This window comes from Passer montanus, unplaced genomic scaffold, assembly GCF_014805655.1.
Source record: "Passer montanus isolate IOZ18808 unplaced genomic scaffold, ASM1480565v1 scaffold10, whole genome shotgun sequence".
NCBI classification, from domain to species: domain Eukaryota; kingdom Metazoa; phylum Chordata; class Aves; order Passeriformes; family Passeridae; genus Passer; species Passer montanus.
In genome coordinates, this window is record NW_024356505.1 from 28,024,359 (window position 1) to 28,043,074 (window position 18,716).

At 40.1% G+C, this 18,716-nt stretch overlaps 1 protein-coding gene across 2 annotated transcripts in view; it reads left to right on the forward strand.

Annotated features, from left to right (window-relative positions):
• Nucleotides 1-18,716, forward strand: part of LOC120502552 (amyloid beta precursor protein binding family B member 1 interacting protein) — a 66,225-nt gene that overhangs the window by 10,335 nt on the left and 37,174 nt on the right. Inside the window, exons 1-6 of one of the 2 annotated variants that reach the window (XM_039710065.1) lie at nt 2,740-2,798; nt 5,262-5,333; nt 7,348-7,435; nt 9,659-9,957; nt 15,483-15,560; nt 18,454-18,613. In XM_039710065.1, coding sequence (XP_039565999.1) covers nt 2,778-2,798; nt 5,262-5,333; nt 7,348-7,435; nt 9,659-9,957; nt 15,483-15,560; nt 18,454-18,613 — 718 coding nt within the window. In that variant the 5' untranslated portion in view covers nt 2,740-2,777. Of the gene's footprint in view, nt 1-2,739; nt 2,799-5,261; nt 5,334-7,347; nt 7,436-9,658; nt 9,958-15,482; nt 15,561-18,453; nt 18,614-18,716 lie in introns of those variants that run through there. The other variant, XM_039710075.1, reaches the window with a different exon arrangement.

Sequence of the window (18,716 nt, forward strand, 5' to 3'; positions counted from 1 at the left end):
AGAGAGATCGAGTTGTGGTTGGTGTTTCCGGTTCACTGTTGCACCAGAACTTTGAACTTGTTTTCTTTCTGCTGTGCAGAAACCATTTTAGTTTGTAGCTTAGATCACACTTTTTGTGAACAGAGACTAGCTCAATCATGTCAGATTATAAATACTAAAATATTAACAGTTCAAACTCTGCTTGGTATCTATAGTACCGTGTCTGGGTTTTTAAATGTACACTGTATGGTCACTTTTTCAGATTTAATTTTATTTTTAAATACGTTCTACTTTTTATTTTTTTTAAGCAGGGTGAATTTTGTACCACTGTTTTTACTCTTCCTGTGGAGTGTTAAAGGTTCTATCAACAATTCAATTTCCTATCTAAATTGGGAAGGTTAAAAAAAAAAATAGATCCAGTGGTTCTGCAGTGGGGTGAATTAATGAGTCAATATTTATGTATTGCATAAACTAAAAGTGAGACTCATGGGTAGTTAGAATAAGAAGTTGAAGAGAGAGTGTTCCAATCTCTTAGATATACAGTATGTAAAAGGTAGGAGTATTAAATAAAATAAATTTTAAAAGAAGGTTTTTTTTATGAGAGCTTAGTGAAGATTTGAGAATGTGAAAAGGGGGAAATAAAAAACAAGGAGTACTTTTAACTGTGCTACTGTCCAGAAGGCTTCAGCGTGAAAATCAGTCACTTTAAAAATACGTTACATTTCACATATATGGCTTCCCACAGAGCCCTTCTCAGCTTGTTGTTTTTTTGTGGTTTATTTTGGCGACGACTACAGTTTCCTCATTTTATTTAAATTCTGGGGTTTTTTTCTCTTCCTTCTCTTTCCTCTTTCTTGCCTACATGACATGGCTCTGTAACTCTCTTTTTTTACTCCACTTAGAATCTTATGCATGATCTGGGAAACTTAAAGTACTGTTCTGTTTGGGTTGGGTTTTTCTCTGTTTGGTTTATTGTAGTCAGTAGTGATTTTAAGAGCTCCTAGTATTAGTACAAAATAGAGAAAAACCTGATGGAAAAGTTACAGTAAAGTAGGACTGGGTATGAAACTCAGTATTCTTCTGGGCACTTTGCTAAATCTTTTCCGTTGTTTTGTTAATAACAGCTCATAAACCTACATATTTCACCTTGAATTTCTGGTTTTAATAAGTTCAAGGCTATTTGTAAAATTCAGACAAATTTGCTGATCCAAAATGCAGCAACATCCAACAGGATAATTTCCAAAGCTGCAAGTTTTCTAATCTGTTTATTTCTATTGTAGCAATCAAATAAAAGAAATTGATATAAGTGGAGAGAAGAAGAGTGGATGGACAGTCTTCTGCAATTCCATGCTTTAGGGATTCATTACTATCTTTAGTTGTTCTAGCTCTTGGAAAGATCTTTGGTGAATATATAGAGTTCTTATACCAATTTAAGAGCTTATTCAGTGTGTTTTAACATTAAAAAAAAAATCAGCATATTTGTTGATTATGATAACAATTTTGTCTTCCTAAACTAAATCAATAAAAATTCAAGAGAAAATAAAATACCAGTACAGGCAGTGGCTTGATGGCAACATGACTTTATCTTTTTTGTTATTGTTGTTGTTAATTACTGAGGAGGTTTGATATTTTCCTTTTTAGACAGTTCTTACTACTCCTTGTGATAAGAAGTTGCAACTGGTTACAACTCAAGTAATTGTTTGCCATTTTTATATTTCTATTCTGTAAAAGTATCGTAAAGGAGGATTTCAGTTTGTCAAAAGAACTTGTATGAGGATCTTTTCCTGAAAGTTGATGTTAGTAGTGCTTTAAAAAATCTACCAAAAACATCCAAATAACTGGAACTGATAAGATTTCCTTAGAAGATATTTTGATCTCCTAAATCAGAAAACAGGAAAACATAAAATTATTCAGCATTATTTAAACACTGATGAGATACTTGTCAGTATGAACTGCTGGTCCATTTTTTGTCACATAACAAATGTATCCTCACTCTGCCTGATCAAATAAGTGCCATTTTATCTAGCCTTTCTATGAAAATTGATGCTCCAAGTGCCAGGTGTGTAGGAAGCTACACAGCTGTTGATGCAAATAAATGAATTAAGATTCAGTAGTCACATGCCACCCAGCATACAGCTGAGTCTACAAAAGCAGAGTGTTGTGTACAAGGCTCTGTGTGAGAAGTGTGGTACAGACAGAGTGAGTGAGCCATCCAGTGTGGTTTGTCACCTGGAAAGGAAGCAGATAAGATGACTTTAACTCTCCACTCACTCAGTCCTGTGTGATGTCTGTTCCTTGGGCAGAGCTGTGCAATCTCCATGGCTGGACTATGGTTGCCCTCAGCTCTGTCAACCACATCCTATTAAAATGTCTTTAAGAGTATCCAGTTCCCAAATCTTTAAGTCTTTGATTTCTGGGACATGAGAGAAAAGTGAAAGTTGAAAGTTCAGTTCTTGGTTACGTGTGCCTTGTTTAGTTACATCACAATTCTCAAAAAACAGATACTGATTTTAGGGTTTAGTGGCCTTAATAATTTATCCATGGAATAGTTACATGACTCAACATGCTGTATTAAAGGAAAAGCATTAAGACTGAAGAACAGAAAACTTGCTGGTTTTCTTTTCTTACCAGTCTTTATAGTCATTAGAGTTGTTCCTGTCCTCAGTTGATTGCTTTCTTGCATCAACCTGGTCCTCATCTTGTAAGGTGCCCTGGTTGGTTGCCTTTGGCTGCTACCAGGTGCTTAACAAGGTGCTCTATCACTTCCCCTCCTCAGCAGAATAGGGAGAGAAATTACAATGGAAAGCTCAGAAATTGAGGTAAGAACAGCGAGATCACTTGCTAAATACCTTTGAGCGAAACAGGCTCAACATAGGAAAATTAAGTTAATGTATTGCCAGTTTATAAGATGGTAGGATAATGCAAAATAAGAAGAAAAGTACTAAGATCTTCACCCCATCCTTCCCTTCTTCCCAGCTTCAGCTTCACTCCCAACTCTTCTTTCCCTATTCAAGTGGCACAGGGGGATGGGGAGTGGGGTTTGCAGTCAGTTCATAATGCTTTATCTCTGCTGCTCCTTCCTCTTCCTTCTTCCCAGCTTCAGCTTCACTTCTGCCTTTTTCTACCCAAGTGGCACAGGGGGATGGGGAGTGGGGTTTGCAGTCAGTTCATAATGCTTTATCTCTGCTGCTCCTTCCTCTTCACACTGCTCCAGCATGGGGACCCTCTCAAGGGAGACAGTCCTTCATGAACTTCTTCAACCTGGGACCTTCCCCCAGGCTGCAGTTCTGCAGCAGCTGCTCCAGCCTGGATCCTTCCCACCAGGCAGAGTCTTGGAGGAGCAGCCTGCTCTGGTGTGGGTCTTTCATGGGGTCACAGGTCCTACCAGAAAACCTGTGCTGTGTGGGCTCCTCTGCACAAGCTGCAGTTCCCACCAGGAGCCTGCTGCAGTGTGGCATACTGTGGCCCTCATCTTCTTTCAGGGCATGTCCACCTGCTGTGGCAGGAGGGCCTCCACAGGCTGCAGTATGGATATCTGCTCTGGCATGGTCCTCTGTGGGCTCAACAACCTGCTTCACCATGGCCTGCAGGGGATCTCTGCTCCAGCATCCTTCAATACTGACCTTGGAGTCTGCAGGATTATATTGCTCATATTTTCCCACTGCTCTTTCACAGCTGCTCTGCAGCATTTTTTATCCTTTCCTAAGTGCACTGTCACAGAACTGCCACCAGCATTGCCAAAGGTCTCAGCTTTGGCCAGCACCAAGTCTTGGAGCCACCATGAACTCCTGTCCCTCTCTGACATGGGGGAACTTCCTTCTCACAGAAGTCACCGCTGCAGCCATGCTGCCCTCCTCCCCAAACCTTGTCACAAAATCCAGTACAGGTGCACACAAACCCAGAGAACTGACAGGACCACTTACATGTTTAAGGTTTGGTCCTACTTTGAACCCTGGTTTTATGTGTTTGGTACCACGGTTCTCAATCCTTTGCAGGCTTGAGCCTCTTAATAAAATGATGTTTCTAGTTCTTGTCTCTGGTAGCATTTCACAGCAGATACCCTTTTACACTGCTTCTTTCCCTGCAAAGGAACAGATTTATGAGGAAGAGGATTATTACAGGAGCTGTGTATTCCCCATGGCTGAGCACCACTGGTGTGGGATCCTGTCCTCACACTGGCCTCTCGCAGCAAGCGCTGCCATTGGCAGTCATGCAGCATGTACCGGTTTTCCTTGTCTCAGTGTGCTTCCTCAGGTACCACGGTTCTCAATCCTTTGCAGGCTTGAGCCTCTTAATAAAATGATGTTTCTATCATTTTATTACCCTTTTACACTGCTTCTTTCCCTGCAAAGGAACAGATTTATGAGGAAGAGGATTATTACAGGAGCTGTGTATTCCCCATGGCTGAGCACCACTGGTGTGGGATCCTGTCCTCACACTGGCCTCTCGCAGCAAGCGCTGCCATTGGCAGTCATGCAGCATGTACCGGTTTTCCTTGTCTCAGTGTGCTTCCTCAGGTCTCTTGAGGTTAGGTGAGACTGGAGTTCTCTCAGTGCAGTAATGAAAGAAAAATGGAGAAATACTGAGCCAAAAAGTTGGTCATGTACCTAACCATAACCTAATTTTGCAGTAGACAACACTCAAGAAATTAGCGCTGCCATCAGCAGTCATGCAGCATGTACCCATTTTCCTTGTCTCAGTGTGCTTCCTCAGGCCTCTTGAGGTTAGGTAAGACTGGAGTTCCCTCAGTGCAGTAATAATTGAAAGAAAAATGGAGAAATCCTGAGCCAAAAAGTTGGTCATGTACCTAACCATAACCTAATTTTGCAGTAGACAACACTCAAGAAATTCCTGTAGTATTAGTTATCTAAGCCAAAGAAAGAAGTCTTTCAAGGTGGAGCATTCAGGAATTTCTCAACTTCAAACTTTTTTCCCTCTCTGTCTGTCACAGGCTGCATTTTTTTATGTTTGGGATACAACCATGGTTTATTTGCAGGTGACTTTGTATGAAATGAAATTATAAAAGGAGGTAGTTGGAACTTCTGATGAGCGTAGATCTGAAGTGTGTGTTTTAGCATATACTGCATAAAGGTTCTGAACTGTTACTAGTTCTAAGGTATAGATTCATGGTTTTGTAAGTCATGAGCAATTGTTTTAAAGTTATTTGTAAACACAATATAAAATAGCATTGTGTATGTTCTTGTTTTGACCACCATTGCTGGCTTTGAAATGAACGGAAATTAACTTCTTGTTTGTGGTTTGTTGGTTTTTTTTCATTTCAGATGGAGCAAACCTGTGATGATATAGATGAAATGTTCAGCAATTTACTGGGGGAGATGGACATGCTGACTCAGGTAAATAATTTTTTTTCCATCGAGGTTAGAAAAAATAGTTATTATGTATTAGAGAAAAGAGGGAACTATTCTACATCTTTCATGCACTTCCACTCTGAATAAATACAGTTACATTATTGTGGTAAACGTTCAGCTAAATTTCTCTGCTTGACAGTTAAAACAAGTGGCCCAAAGAATAAGATAATATCAGTACAGGGTAGGTTGTTTAAGAGACCTAACTGCTTGTGAAAGACATTTTCTGAAAAAAAAAAAAATCCCAGCAATTTAAATTTGTCTGGATTTGATCCAAAGAAATTAAAGGATTCTGTGAAAACAGGAAGAGTTTGAGTCTGAATTTTCAGGTATGAATGCTTAGCATACATGGGTAAATGGGATGTAGCCTGAATGTCAAATGTAAACTTTGGAAATGAAAGCAACATTTTGAATATATGTTTAAAGGATTCTTTAGATATGGCAAAACATTAAGCTGCAGTGAGGGTGGCATTCAAGAATTCATGGAGATTTTGTTCCCAATGCAGAATACACTCTCAACATGAGCCTTTTTCTAAACCTCTAATAATTAAATACTTCCCACAAAAGCTGATGAAAGGAGAATTTTTATTTCTAGAAAAACATCTACAAAGGAAATACATTTGTTGTATTTTAATAAATGCATGATTGAAAACACTTAAGTTGTCATCTTGGATGTGTGAGTTTGGTTAGAGCCTCTGTTTTGAGAGGGTCTTTCTTCTTGGTGAATGCCAGTGCTTGACAAAATAAATACCAATAATTCTGAGGCACAGAATAGAAATTGTGTTTAAGCTGGGTGAAAGCCAAGATTTCACGTGGTGTTGTTAGCTGTCAAATCACAATACCTTGTCCCTCAGTAGCCTTTCTGCTCTTCAGGGCTTTTTGAAAATGTGCATATTTATTTTATGTATTGATATATTTACGTATGGAGGGATTTATGGTAATCTCATTTCATTATTATGCCTTCAAAAGAACAAAAGTCTGCTTGTGATAAATTTTACCTCCTCAGCCTGGACACAGCAGTGTTACAAGTGCAGTGGTGCAAAGAGTGTAAGAGAGTGAGTCTCTTGTCTCTGTGCTCCCCAGTGCAGTACTGGGTGGAACGGAGTGTCCCTGAAATTGAGACAGGCTTCTCCTCCTCTCTAAAGTTCTGACATCACATCTCACAGCATGGTGTGGGAGAAGGAGGCAGGGGTGTCTGAAAACCTGAAGACTTTCAGTTAACTGAACTGGATCTGTTCATTCCCTCAGACTCTTAACTTTCAAAACAAGACTGTAGATAGTTTTTCAGACATTTTCACCAGTCTATCAGTTCCTAAAGTAAGTGTAAATGATAGAAGACACAGAGATACCTCTAGATGGCATAACAGGGCTGGAAAAAAGTGAAAATTCATAATTGGCCTTTTCTGCTGCAAATTAGGAATTCTCTATTTACACAGGTTTGCAGTTTACATTCCAATAGCATGGGGTTTTGTTTGTTGTATTTGGGTTTGGTTTTTTGTTTTGTTTTGTTTTGTTTTTTTTTTCAAGAAATAGCAGAAAGTGACAGCTAGGTTTCATTTATATTGATAAACAAAGCACTCTGGAAAGAAAATGACACTGTGGCTTAAGTGTGTACACAGCTAAACTCTTTCCACATCCCTCTTCAAAATACCCAAGGAAGCTGAAAATCAGTCTGGCTTTGCCCACTGTCTCGATTAGAAACAGTGCAGTTCTCTCCAGTTCCCCACACCAAGCCCAGGTGTGGGCTGACAGGAGTTGCTGCCATCAACACTGGACTGAGAACATGCAAAACCCTTGCCATGATTGTGAGACAGTGCTTGAACCCTTGTCCTGGCCCTAGTTAGTCTTCCAGTCCAACATAATCTCAGAGAGCAGTGCGTGTCATTCTCTTCTTGAAGAAGAATTTATTTCATTAGGTAAATTCAGCTAATTGATTTTCAAATGTTAATGTATGTAATAGTAATTATATCAACAGATACTTCTTTTGCTTCTACCTTAACAGAGTTTAGGAGTGGAGACTGTACCACCTCCATGCCCCAAAGTGTCCAACAATGAATTGAGCTTTACAGTTGGTTTTAAAGATTTAAATGGTAAGTAGCTGAATGGACTCTTTCATGCCATTTATGATTGCTTAAAATACCTCACAGCAACAAATGAGAAGAAAATCTTTACATACCCTTGGTTAAAAAGCCAATACCAAACAAAAGAACCCTGTTTGCTGGAGGGGGAGGTATATTTTTGTATCTCAATTTAGGAAACTTTAAAGGGAACCATTTTGGGAGGGCATTACTCAGTTTAGCTAGAAGTCAGACTTTTAAAAATGTCTGAGTGTAGAGGAAAACAAACTGGAGAAGTCTCCCAAATAACTTTCTGAAATGTAACCTTTTTAATGTAAGGATTTAGCCTGGTGAAAGACAGAGTTCCTTGGTGTGATGTCAGAGCTGCGCAAGCATTTCTGTCCAGTGGAAGTGTCAGCTTCAGCTGCTTCCACTTTTCAGTGTTTATTCTCATTTTGGTTTGCACTGTCACTTTTGCATGCACAGCTGCTTGCTGAGGCTGTATGGCAAACCAAATGAGGGGATTTGTCTGAGTTTTAAGTAAAAACCCTTCCTTTGATTTTGGTTGTGATTGCGTTTTGGGGTTTTTGGGGGGTTTTTTAGGGTATTTGACTGAGAGCTGGCTGTGTGCATTACCCTGTGTTGGTGTTAACCTCTGGGTTTGTCCCAGGATCAGTTCCCTGTTGGGCTTCCTAAAGACTCTATCAGCAAAATGGGTGGAACTGTGTTAATGGAGAGGATCATAAGGCAACTTTCCCACCGTAAAGAAAAACTTATTAAATACTATATTAACATAACAGGGAGAGCAGAGTAAACTGAGATGGCCTTGTGACATGTTCACACTTAGTCTCATGAATTACTACTATTCTTTGTTGGACTATATTAGCATTTTTGAGTATCTAATTCAGTGCTATCCATCCCTCTCAAAATCTCACTTAAAGGTTTTCCCAGTTATTTGTTTATTTATTTCTTAACTGGACTCTTTTAAGAGATGTAAATCACTGACTCTGTTCAATCTTAAAGAACCCTTCTGTTCTAGAAAGCTAAACCATCCTACAGGGTTTTAGTCCACAGTGTATTTTTACACCATGGTTAGTTCAAACAAGCACAAATTACTTGTAAAGTTCTGGTGTAGGATTTTATCTTCTACTCTCTCAGAGTAGAAATCAGAAAGAAAAAGTTACAATGTTTCTAGCCGGTTTGTAAGACTCTTTAACCAAGATTTTTTTGTTTGTTCCTTACTTAGAGGAGCCTCAGCTTCTAGAAAGCTAAGCCATCCTACAGGGTTTTACTCCACAGTATATCTTTACACCATGGCTAGTTCAAACAAGCACAAATTACTTGTGAAGTTCTGGTGTAGGATTTTATCTTCTACTCTGTCAGGGTAGAAACCAGAAAGAAAAAGTTTCAATGTTTCTAGCTGGTTTATAAGACTCTTTTAACAGAGACTTTTTGTTTGTTCCTTGCTTAAAGGAGCTTCAGAAGCATGTGTGATGTACCACCCATGCGGTGTGTCACAGATCACACAATTACTGCTGTGCTACAGATGATACCATGCAGTTTCTTGTCTCTTAATATTCTTGGATTCTGCTTCATTTTAATTTTAGAGTTGTAGAATAGTGACAATATATGGAGGTATTCTTGACCTAGGCCTCAGTTATATGGTTTGTTGTGTGCTGTCCCAGAACTTGCTAAGCATTTATGTTTGTACTTACAGCCTAAGGGGAGCTCATGGAATTTCTTGCATTCATCTCACTAAGTATGTACCCAGTAACCTTGCTGGACCAGGGCCATGTTTGTAACATCATAAGGGCCTGAGATATGCTTACAGCCTAAGGGAGCTCATGGAATTTCTTGCATTCATATCACTAAGCATGTACCCAGTAACCTTGCTGGATCAGGGCCATGTTTGTAACATCATAAGGGCCTGAGACTGTATCACTGGAACTGAAGCTTCCTGTCCTGTTTAGTTTGTGTTCGTAGAGTTCCTTGTACTCTGAACTTCAGTATGACCACTGGAACTGAAGCTTCCTGTTCTGTTAATTTGTGTTCGTAGAGTTCCTTGTACTCTGAACTTCAGTATGACCAGATTAATGGCTGATTCAAAAGCACATTTGTTTCTTGAACCCATGTAAAATGTTGTTTCCTTTCCCATAACCCTGTAACCATGCCTTCTGCAATTTAATCTCTGCTGAACTGGAAACAGTGCTTTGCATTGCCCTCACTCTCTGACACGTTTTGTGGCTTTCTTTACAGAATCGCTAAATGCCCTAGAGGATAAAGACCTGGATGCTTTAATGGCTGACCTTGTAGCAGACCTTAATGATGTTGAACAGAAAACTTTACAAGCCCAGAAAACATCTCCTTGCAACCAGCAAAGTACAGTCACTCAGCCTTCAACAGGCTTGAATAATGACATTTATTCTAAAGTAAGCCCCTATGTCACCATTACTGGACAGTCCTGGGATGATTTGCCCCCTCCACCTCCACCTCCAGACCCTGAGTCAGAACTTCCACCACCACCACCACCACCTCCTCCTGAGCCACTTACTCAGGTAAGTCTGGGTCAAACCTTATTTTAAACCTTCACTAGTTCTTGTCATTTTGCAGTGGTATTTGGCACTGGAACTCTGGTGGATCTCCCAGGTAGATGCATCTTGGGAAAGTTCTGCAATGATGAAATGTGCATGAACTCTGGAGTGAAATTTCTGCTGTTGTGGCCTCAGCAGTTTCTGCCTGTTCCTTGACCTATTGCCCATTCCTTCATCTTTCTAATCATCATTTTGATAGCCCAATACAGGCATAATCATTGCAAATGGTTTATTGTAACAGAAAATTTATCACTGAATTCTTTTAAGAAGCACTGATCTTCTTATAGAGAGCTTGGTTTTGGCATCAGTGCAAAGCGTGGCCAATGTGACATCTCCACTTTGTGAAGATGTCATTATGTGTGTTCATTGCAGTCTGTGCTATTTGTACTGATGAGAAAATTCTGTGGATGTTTCTCAGCTACATCCCTGGCCTAAGTGATTTCTTGCAATAAGAAAAGTAGTTAATTTGTGGAAAACTCAACATTTGCTAGGTGACAAGGTCCAGGGACAAGCACAAGAAGTACCTCTCCTGGTCCTAACATGGAATTACTGTTCTTCTTGGTCTTGCCTTTGAAAGGGAGTAATGAAGACTATCTGCAGTAGGGGACAAATGCTCCTAGGAAGTGCCAAAGTTATTAGTAGGTAACTATTTATAACTATTTATGAGCAACTGGCTTACCTGTATCTAAAATTTCAGACTTACCACAACCTCCTCCATGTGATGTTTCTTGCAGAGCTGTTTTAACAACGGAAATAAAATGTGATATTTATAGTATTTTTTTGAGGTTGAGGGAGGTAGATAATGTGAGAATTCTGCCCTGTCACAGCCCTGTGAGAAGAGAAGGCATTAAAAGACTGATGCAGCCGCCCAAAAAATGAATCTGAAATCATGAAATACACAAATATATCTCTTTCAGTATTCATGTTCACAGTAATTATGATTGAGAGAAGATGTTTACATTTAGGGAATGGAAGTATTTTAGGGAACATGAAATGTGTCAGTCAGTTTTGCTTAAAACCGTGGTCAATTCATTGCTGTTTAAAAGCCCACGTGAACTGAATATGAATCACCTTAACACCACTGATGCCCCTGTGTTTGGAATTATACAGCAGACATATTCAGCAAAAGGAACAGAAAATTGGATAGGAAAATTGGATATGTCTGATGACATAAAAAGTGATTCACTAGATAAAGCTTCATTTCATGCATAGGACCTTTCAATACTGTTTGAAGAATGAAACTCATAAACATATGGGAGAAGCTTTGCCATTTTTCTTCATCTCAAAGATAATAGTTCACTTCCTGTCTTAAAGGAATTTCAACATTTGCAAAATACCAGCTAAACAGCTTCAAAACCTGAAGTAATTTATGTAACTAGTAGGACTGATATAGAAGAGATGAGTTCTATCCATTTCCTTAAAAAATTTCCCCATCTTCATTTAGACTCAGACTTTAAGGAAGTACCAAACTTCAAGTAGTCTGGTTTGTCAGCTGACAAATATGGTCTGGAAGGGTAGCTAGTTAGGTGGGCTGAGACTGGCCAGACTCAAGAGCTAGTCAATGATTTGCTGTCTAGTAGCAAGTGGGATCAGCACTGGGATTTATATTGTTTAGCATTTTCGTCCGTGACCTGAGTGATGACATAAAAACCCACCTGCAGCTGTGCTGAAGATGCTTTTAATTAAGGGCACTGACTGTCAAGATCACTGGCAGACCTTCAACACAGGGGGACTTAAAACATGAGGACTAGGCCAGCAAAACTCTCAGAAACCCAGCAAGGTACAAGGTCCTGCACCTGGGGTGTGCTAACCAGTTTAGTTAGTTTAGAAAGGACAGGCTGAGCAGCAGCCCTACTGAAAAGGAGATCCTGCTGGATACCACAGGGAATAAGAACCTTGAGTGAAAGATCATCTCAGTACAGGAAACTGGCTTCCATTGGGATGAGTATGGCCAGCAAGCTAAGGAGTTATTGTTCCTTTCTCTTGGCACTGGTGGTCCCACTGCTGGAATGCTGCACTCTGTTCTGGATGTGGAGGTACTGGATAGTGTCCATCAGAGAGCTGATGGAATGGCCAGAGGCATGCAGTGATCAGGGGCCAGCAAGGACAGGGAGGGAGGGAGTGTGCCTGTCCTGTCTGACAGAGGAGGCTGGGGAGTGATCTAATGACAGCCTAAACATACCTGAAGGATAGATGCAAAGCTGGTGGAGCCAAATTCTTCCATGGTGGTGAAGGTCACTAACGTGGAAGTGGCAACAGCTACATCTTGCAGCTTTGTAGTTTCAGAGAGGACATTAGGAAAATGTCTTCCACTTCAGATGGTGGTGTAGCACTGGAACAGGTGACCAAGAGAGATTCCAGATTCCCTTTCTTTGATGGTTTTCCAAGCTTTGCTATGCAAAATCATGACTGACCTGATCTAATGTTGGTGGCCATCCTGCTTTGGGCAGGAGCCTGACTATGGACCCTCAGACCTCTCTTCCAGGCTGCATTTTTATTGATGTTGGGATCTAAAGCTCACTGCAATCACCCATGATGAATTTATTTCCATTGAGTGTTGTACTGAGCTAATTCTTTATGAACTGACATTGTACATTACCTGAAGATCAAACAAGATTTTAGAGTGGAGAGAGAATATACTTGCTAAACACAACTGGAATTCTATATGAAAAAAATGTAGCCAAAAATCGCTTCTCCCTCAGTTGAACTATTCCTCTGAGACTGATCTCTAATGATATTCTGGTGTCTTTCCAGATTTGGGGAGTGTCAGAGAAGGATAGGAACAGGTTGTAGAAGAAGCATTTCTAAGGAATATAGTGGCAATACTTTATTTCCTCATTAAGCCATTGGTTTGGCTTTTTTCTTGCAGCCTTTGCCTCATTTTGTCATACAGGTTGTACTCAAATACTAATGGCATACCTACTGTGGCTTACTGTCCGCAAAATTGCCCACAGGGCTATTACACAGGTTGCAGTATGAATGATGGAGGTAATAATAATTTTAAATTTATATGGAAAGAATCAATTTCAAATTAATATTCAGTCTTGATGAGTATTTGCTTTGACATGACATTTCTGCTCAGTAGAATGAAATTCAGCTGTAAGTGGAATGTATTTTTTGTCATCAAAAACCACGTTCCTGTTAGCCAGATTCTTGATAAGTGATTCTTGAGCCAATCATGGCTGAAGTTGTGTTTAACACTTCTGGTTATCTACAGTCAAATAAGAGCAGTGTTAGTAGTTTCCAATGCAGCCATGATGTTAAGACCCTATTTTCTAACCTTTACGTGTGCCAAAATAAAGAAGTACAGCCTTTCTTCCAGGGAAGCATAGAGCTGTCTCATAAGTTTCCATCAACCCTGACATTTGTTTTTAAAACTGCCCTTAAGCTAAATAAGGCTTCATCATTTGCTATTGACATGATGACTTTATGTGCTTCTGTTTAAAGATCCAGAAAACGTGGTGATGATCCTGTAGTGGGAAAATAAATCCTGTAGCTTGTCAAAACATTTCTCTAGCACTGCTAAAATTTTGCATATTAGGAAACAGCTTATTTCCTTTTTCTGCATTAAGTCAAAGCTTATGAAACTATGAAGGCTGTCAGGTGAGAGCTCTGTTGCACAGATTTATACAGTGTGAGAACTCTGTTCAACACAGGCCACATGCAGATGAAGCCTGAATTATACCTGCCTAAAATTCTCATCAAAAAGCCCACCCACACCACACTCAACAACTTTGGTTAAGATGCTTTTCCTGCTTGCTGCATAGAGGTGGTAAGGGGAGGGCCACAGCGTGAGAGGCTGTGTGCTTTTCCCTCTCTACAACCATCAGCCTGACTGCAGCAGCCACCTTTGTGCAACTGCTTGTGTTCAACTGCAGAGGCTTTTTTTGGATTCTCTAAGTTAAGCACTGCTGAGCTATAGCAATGCAAATTTCCACACCTGCAGAGAGAAAAAAGATATATTTTTAACTGATTGCATGGTATTTATAGTGGAGAATTTGATAACAGGAAACATGCTTGAACCAGTGATAAAACAAAAGATGTTTAGTTCAGCAGGAGGGATGTCAGTCAGGAGTACTTTAGCTGCTGTTGAACATCTCCCACAACTTGGGATAAATAAGATAACTTTCTTTCTCTTTCTTTGCTATGGTTGTATGATATCTCAGTAACAGGGAAGTGATGACAATGCTTAGTTAGGCTTACTTTCCTGCAAGTGCATCTTCTGTGAGTTGCAGTCAGTTCTCTTGGTGTGAAGACCACTAAAAATTAATACTTTAGGGTAGCAAATGGAGGCTGAAGGTAAAGAAATCTTGTGTGGAAGCAGAACAGGAACTTTCTCCCAGAGTCCTTGACTGTAAGTTGGTTGTCTGTGAGTAGCGTAGCACAAAATCCTACCCCTTTTAAACAAAGGAAGCTGTGAAAGTAAGAGAGCAACAGGGACAGCAAAAATCAGCAGAGAGGCAAAACAGCAAATACAAGACAGTCTTCAGTAGAGGCAACAGGGATGTTAATTTGGAAAGAAGTGGAACCCTCCAGTAGTACTGGAGGAGTCCAAGGCAGCCCCAGGATCCACAGTCACTTGCTGTCCAAAATGTGCTTTTCCAACTCCAAATGCGACTGGAATAGAGTTCTGGAAGAGAGATGGCATAAAGGAGCAGTGCCAATCTGTACAGCAGTCACAGAGGCAACACCAGGCACCTTGTACTATGTTTGGTACATGTAGCTAAAATTCCTAGCACCTGGGGATCCAGAGTCTTCTTGGATCACAGATATCATTGATATTAAGAGAGAGGCATGATATTGATAGAGCTGTTTGGTAAAAGAAGAGCTGGGTGATACTGAGATTTTTGGGATTCTTACTGTGGAATGAACTTGTGTGCTCTAACTGTGTCTGTGTTAATATGAATAGGTCCATTCATAGAATAAAAGCTAACTAATGGAGGTGTTCCTCTCAGTAAGTATCTGTGCAGTAACAGATCATATGTGGCAAGTCAAAACATTCAAGTAAATTAATGTATTGAACACAGAGTATAAAATTATAAGTGGTGTAATTGCAAGCCAAAATTTCAGTAAAATCCTACAAATTCTAGTTCTCTTACCCTAATGAGAAGCGAGTTTCCTTCCAAGCAGCTGCATCCACAATGCTATTTCACTGAGGCTGGATCTTCCTTCACCTTCTCTTTTGTACCAGCTGTATGTACAGAAACATGGAAGAGTCCAGTTTTCAGGCATTCTTGTAGCATTTGAGGAACAGATCATGTAAGAACTATTTGGCTGAGCAACAGCAGGGGGCACTGGACTTGCAAATCAAAGCTTTTGGCTGAAGGATATTAGGTCAAGGAAGGCTGGAAGTTATCTGTGTGTATGTATGAAGTTTGCTGTGAGAAGCTTTATCTTCAGGATATAAGTATCAAGAAACAACCCTTTTCAAGTAAATGTAAATTGCTGAGATTACTTAAAAATGTACTAAATATCTTGTGTCTTTTCAGGAAGAACTAGAGGCAAAGGCTAAAGCTGAAAAGATTAAACTTGCATTGGAGAAACTGAAGGAAGCCAAAGTTAAAAAGGTGAGCCATAAAAGAGTAAATGCTACCATTAGAGCTACCACCTAAATATCTGTTAACATTCTTCTTAATAATAAGTTTCTTACTAAAATGACTAGGCTTTTCCTTATTTTATCTGTAAAGATACTCTGTGAAGTTCTTGTCATCCACATCAAGAGAAGTCCCTGGGTGAATGCTACCTCCAATGGATTTATTTTTTAGAGGACTTGGAAAGTGCTGCCTTTTTTTCTTTTTTTCAGTGTTCGGACAAAACCCACTGGGCTGATAAGTTGCTTTAGAGAAAGTAGAGTATACATGAAAATGTTGCTTACTTATGCTGTGCTGATTCCAGGAGTATTAAACTTTTCTTCATAGTGGATGTGGATTTAGCTAATCCCTATTAAATTAATGAGGGTCTTATTGCTAAATCTTTTCACAGCAGTTGTAGTAATGTATAAGTATAATAGAAATTATTTTAGACCAACAAATTCGAAGCTGCAGGTGTTCAGTAACTCTGAATAATGGATGTGAACTAAAAACAGTCATAACCTTTCAGTCTTGCTCAAAGAAGATGGAAAGTGTTGGAGCCTGCAGAGCTTCCAGGAAGAATGGACGTTTCCAATAAATTTGGGAATGTCCAATCTTGAGATGGTTCCCACTGAACACTTTATGTTCATCTATAAATGCTCCTTCTGAGAGAATGTCTTGGGAGGATTTCACCGATGCTGACTTTGTAAAGCTCTGTAACTAAAGTTATGACTGCTCACTGGGCACCCTCTTTTCCTTGCAGTGTTAGCAATTCTCTTTTGGGAGACTTTTTCTTTCCCAACTTCCCCCCCACCTCCCTCTGAATATTTGGAGCCATATGATAGAAGTAACTATAGTGACTGTGTCACTATAATGAAATTACTGTGTCATTCTTGAATTCTAAATTGACTAAATATTGTCAAGAAAACTGGTTTTCTCTCTTGTACTAAAAGCAGAGGGCAGGGATGATGGTGAAATGCAAGCTCACAGCCTTGGACTTCAGGAGAGCAGACTTTGGCTTCTTCAAAGATCTTCCAAGAGTCCCATGTGGAACTTCCTGATGGGAAGAAGGGATCAAGAAATCTGGTTAATATTTAAACATCACCTCCTTCAAACTCAGGAGGGTTCCATCCCAATGGAAGATGATCAGAAAGTATTGTGAAGATGATCAGGAGTATCTCCTGTGAGGAGAGGCTGAGATTGCCTAGGGAAGAGAGAGGTCTGTGTGGTGCTTGTCTGTCTCTAGAAAAACCTCAAGAGAGGGTGGAAAGAGAATGGAGCTGGGCTCTCTTCAGAGCTGCCCAGTGATGGGACCAGGCAATGGACACAAACTGAAACACAGGAGGCTCTGAACACGAGGAAACACTTCTTCACTCTGAGGGTGGATGAGCCTGGCAGGGGTTGCCCTGGCAGGTTGTGGAGTCCCCCTTCCTGGAGATGGTAACAAACCATCTAGACAGGGTCCTGCCATGGGCCTCTAGGTGGCCCTGCTTGCCCGGGCAACTGGACTGGATGATCACCCGAGGAGCCTTCCAGTCTCAGCTGTTTTGTGATTCTGTGAAGATGGAAGCTGCAGGCATGTTTCTGAGCAGTCAGTTAGAACCAGACAGAAGTCCCCTTTTGCCTTAAATGTGTTAGATTATGCATGTACAACACTTCTTTTTCTGTACTGCACTATAGCTCAGATGCTTATTTTAGAGAAGATTCTTCTTACAAGAATTGGAATCAAAACAAGTTCATGGCTTTTGTTACATTTGTTTTTGCTTTTCAGAGACAGTGTAGATTTTCTCTTGGGGATCATAACTCTGCTTCTACCTGACCTTTTACACAGATTGTCTCTACAGAACTTAAAAGCTTCTTATGCACACATTTTAAAATAAAGAGCTATTTAAAGAAAAATATGGAAAGTCCCCCCAACTCACCAGCAATGTGCAGACCTTGTAGAGAATTATTCTACTGTTTTCAGTACTAATGGAGCATTTTAAGTACTTTCTTGTAAGGTACTTCCAGTTCTTTATCACATTTTAGGTACTTCAGCATTTTCTTGCATTGTTCCTCTCTGAAGAAAGTTCACTGTGTTTCTTGTTTAACAAATACTTCACCATATAAAGAAGTAATGAGTGTATTAGGTTAATTTGGTCAGTTAGTAACTCATAAGGGGAAGAGGAGGGGATTTTTTCTCTGTGGTGGCCAGCGACAGAAGCCAAGAGAATGGCCTGGAACAGGCCCGCCAGAAAAGTGTTTGCAGCACCAAGCCTGGCAGAGTTCAAGAAACATTTGAACAATGCTCTTGGGCACATGGAGCAATGCTCTTGGGCTTGTCCTGTGCAGGACCAGGAGATGGACTCAATGATCCTGATGGGTCGCTTCCAACTCAGCATATTCTGTGAACTCATCTGTTTTCTTATTGATGACAGTTGGACTATGGCCCATCTTAGTACAATCCAATTTCAGATTATTTTGTTGGCATGGCAAGATTCTTCCATTCTTTTTCTATTTAAAACTAAATTTTCCACATTTGTAGCTTGCATTAAGGACGCTCTGTCCTTTTGCACTTGGTTTCCCTATCAAGCATTTTCCTTAATTGCACATCTAGTAGATTTAGAGAAGAGATTAACTTCTGCTTTTTCTTCATAGCAATTTCACCTTTCCTGAAGTCATGCATAGGACAAGGCTTAATTTTATTTTCAGAGAAAAGATCTTTATTTTGGTGAAAATTATAATGTGAAAATTTCGGAGCTATTTTATTCTCTCAGCTTGCTGTGGGACAGGATGCCTTTGAATCAGTAATAACCTTCAGCCTTTATCTGTCTTATCTGTGTTAGCAGATTCAGACTAGTCCTTTTGTTGCTTCTGAAATTAACTGACTGTTCTGTGACTTTGTTCTCAGCTTGTTATCAAGGTGCACATGAACGATAACAGCACCAAGTCTCTGATGGTGGATGAGCGCCAGGTGGCGCGGGATGTTTTGGACAATCTCTTTGAGAAAACCCATTGTGACTGCAACGTCGACTGGTGTCTGTATGAGATGTACCCTGAGCTGCAGATTGGTAAGTGCTGTAGTCACACAGCAAATAGATGGAGGGCTGGTAATCCTGAAAGATCAGGTAAGTGTTGGTAATCTTGAGCAGATAGTAACTTTTCTCCTGCCCA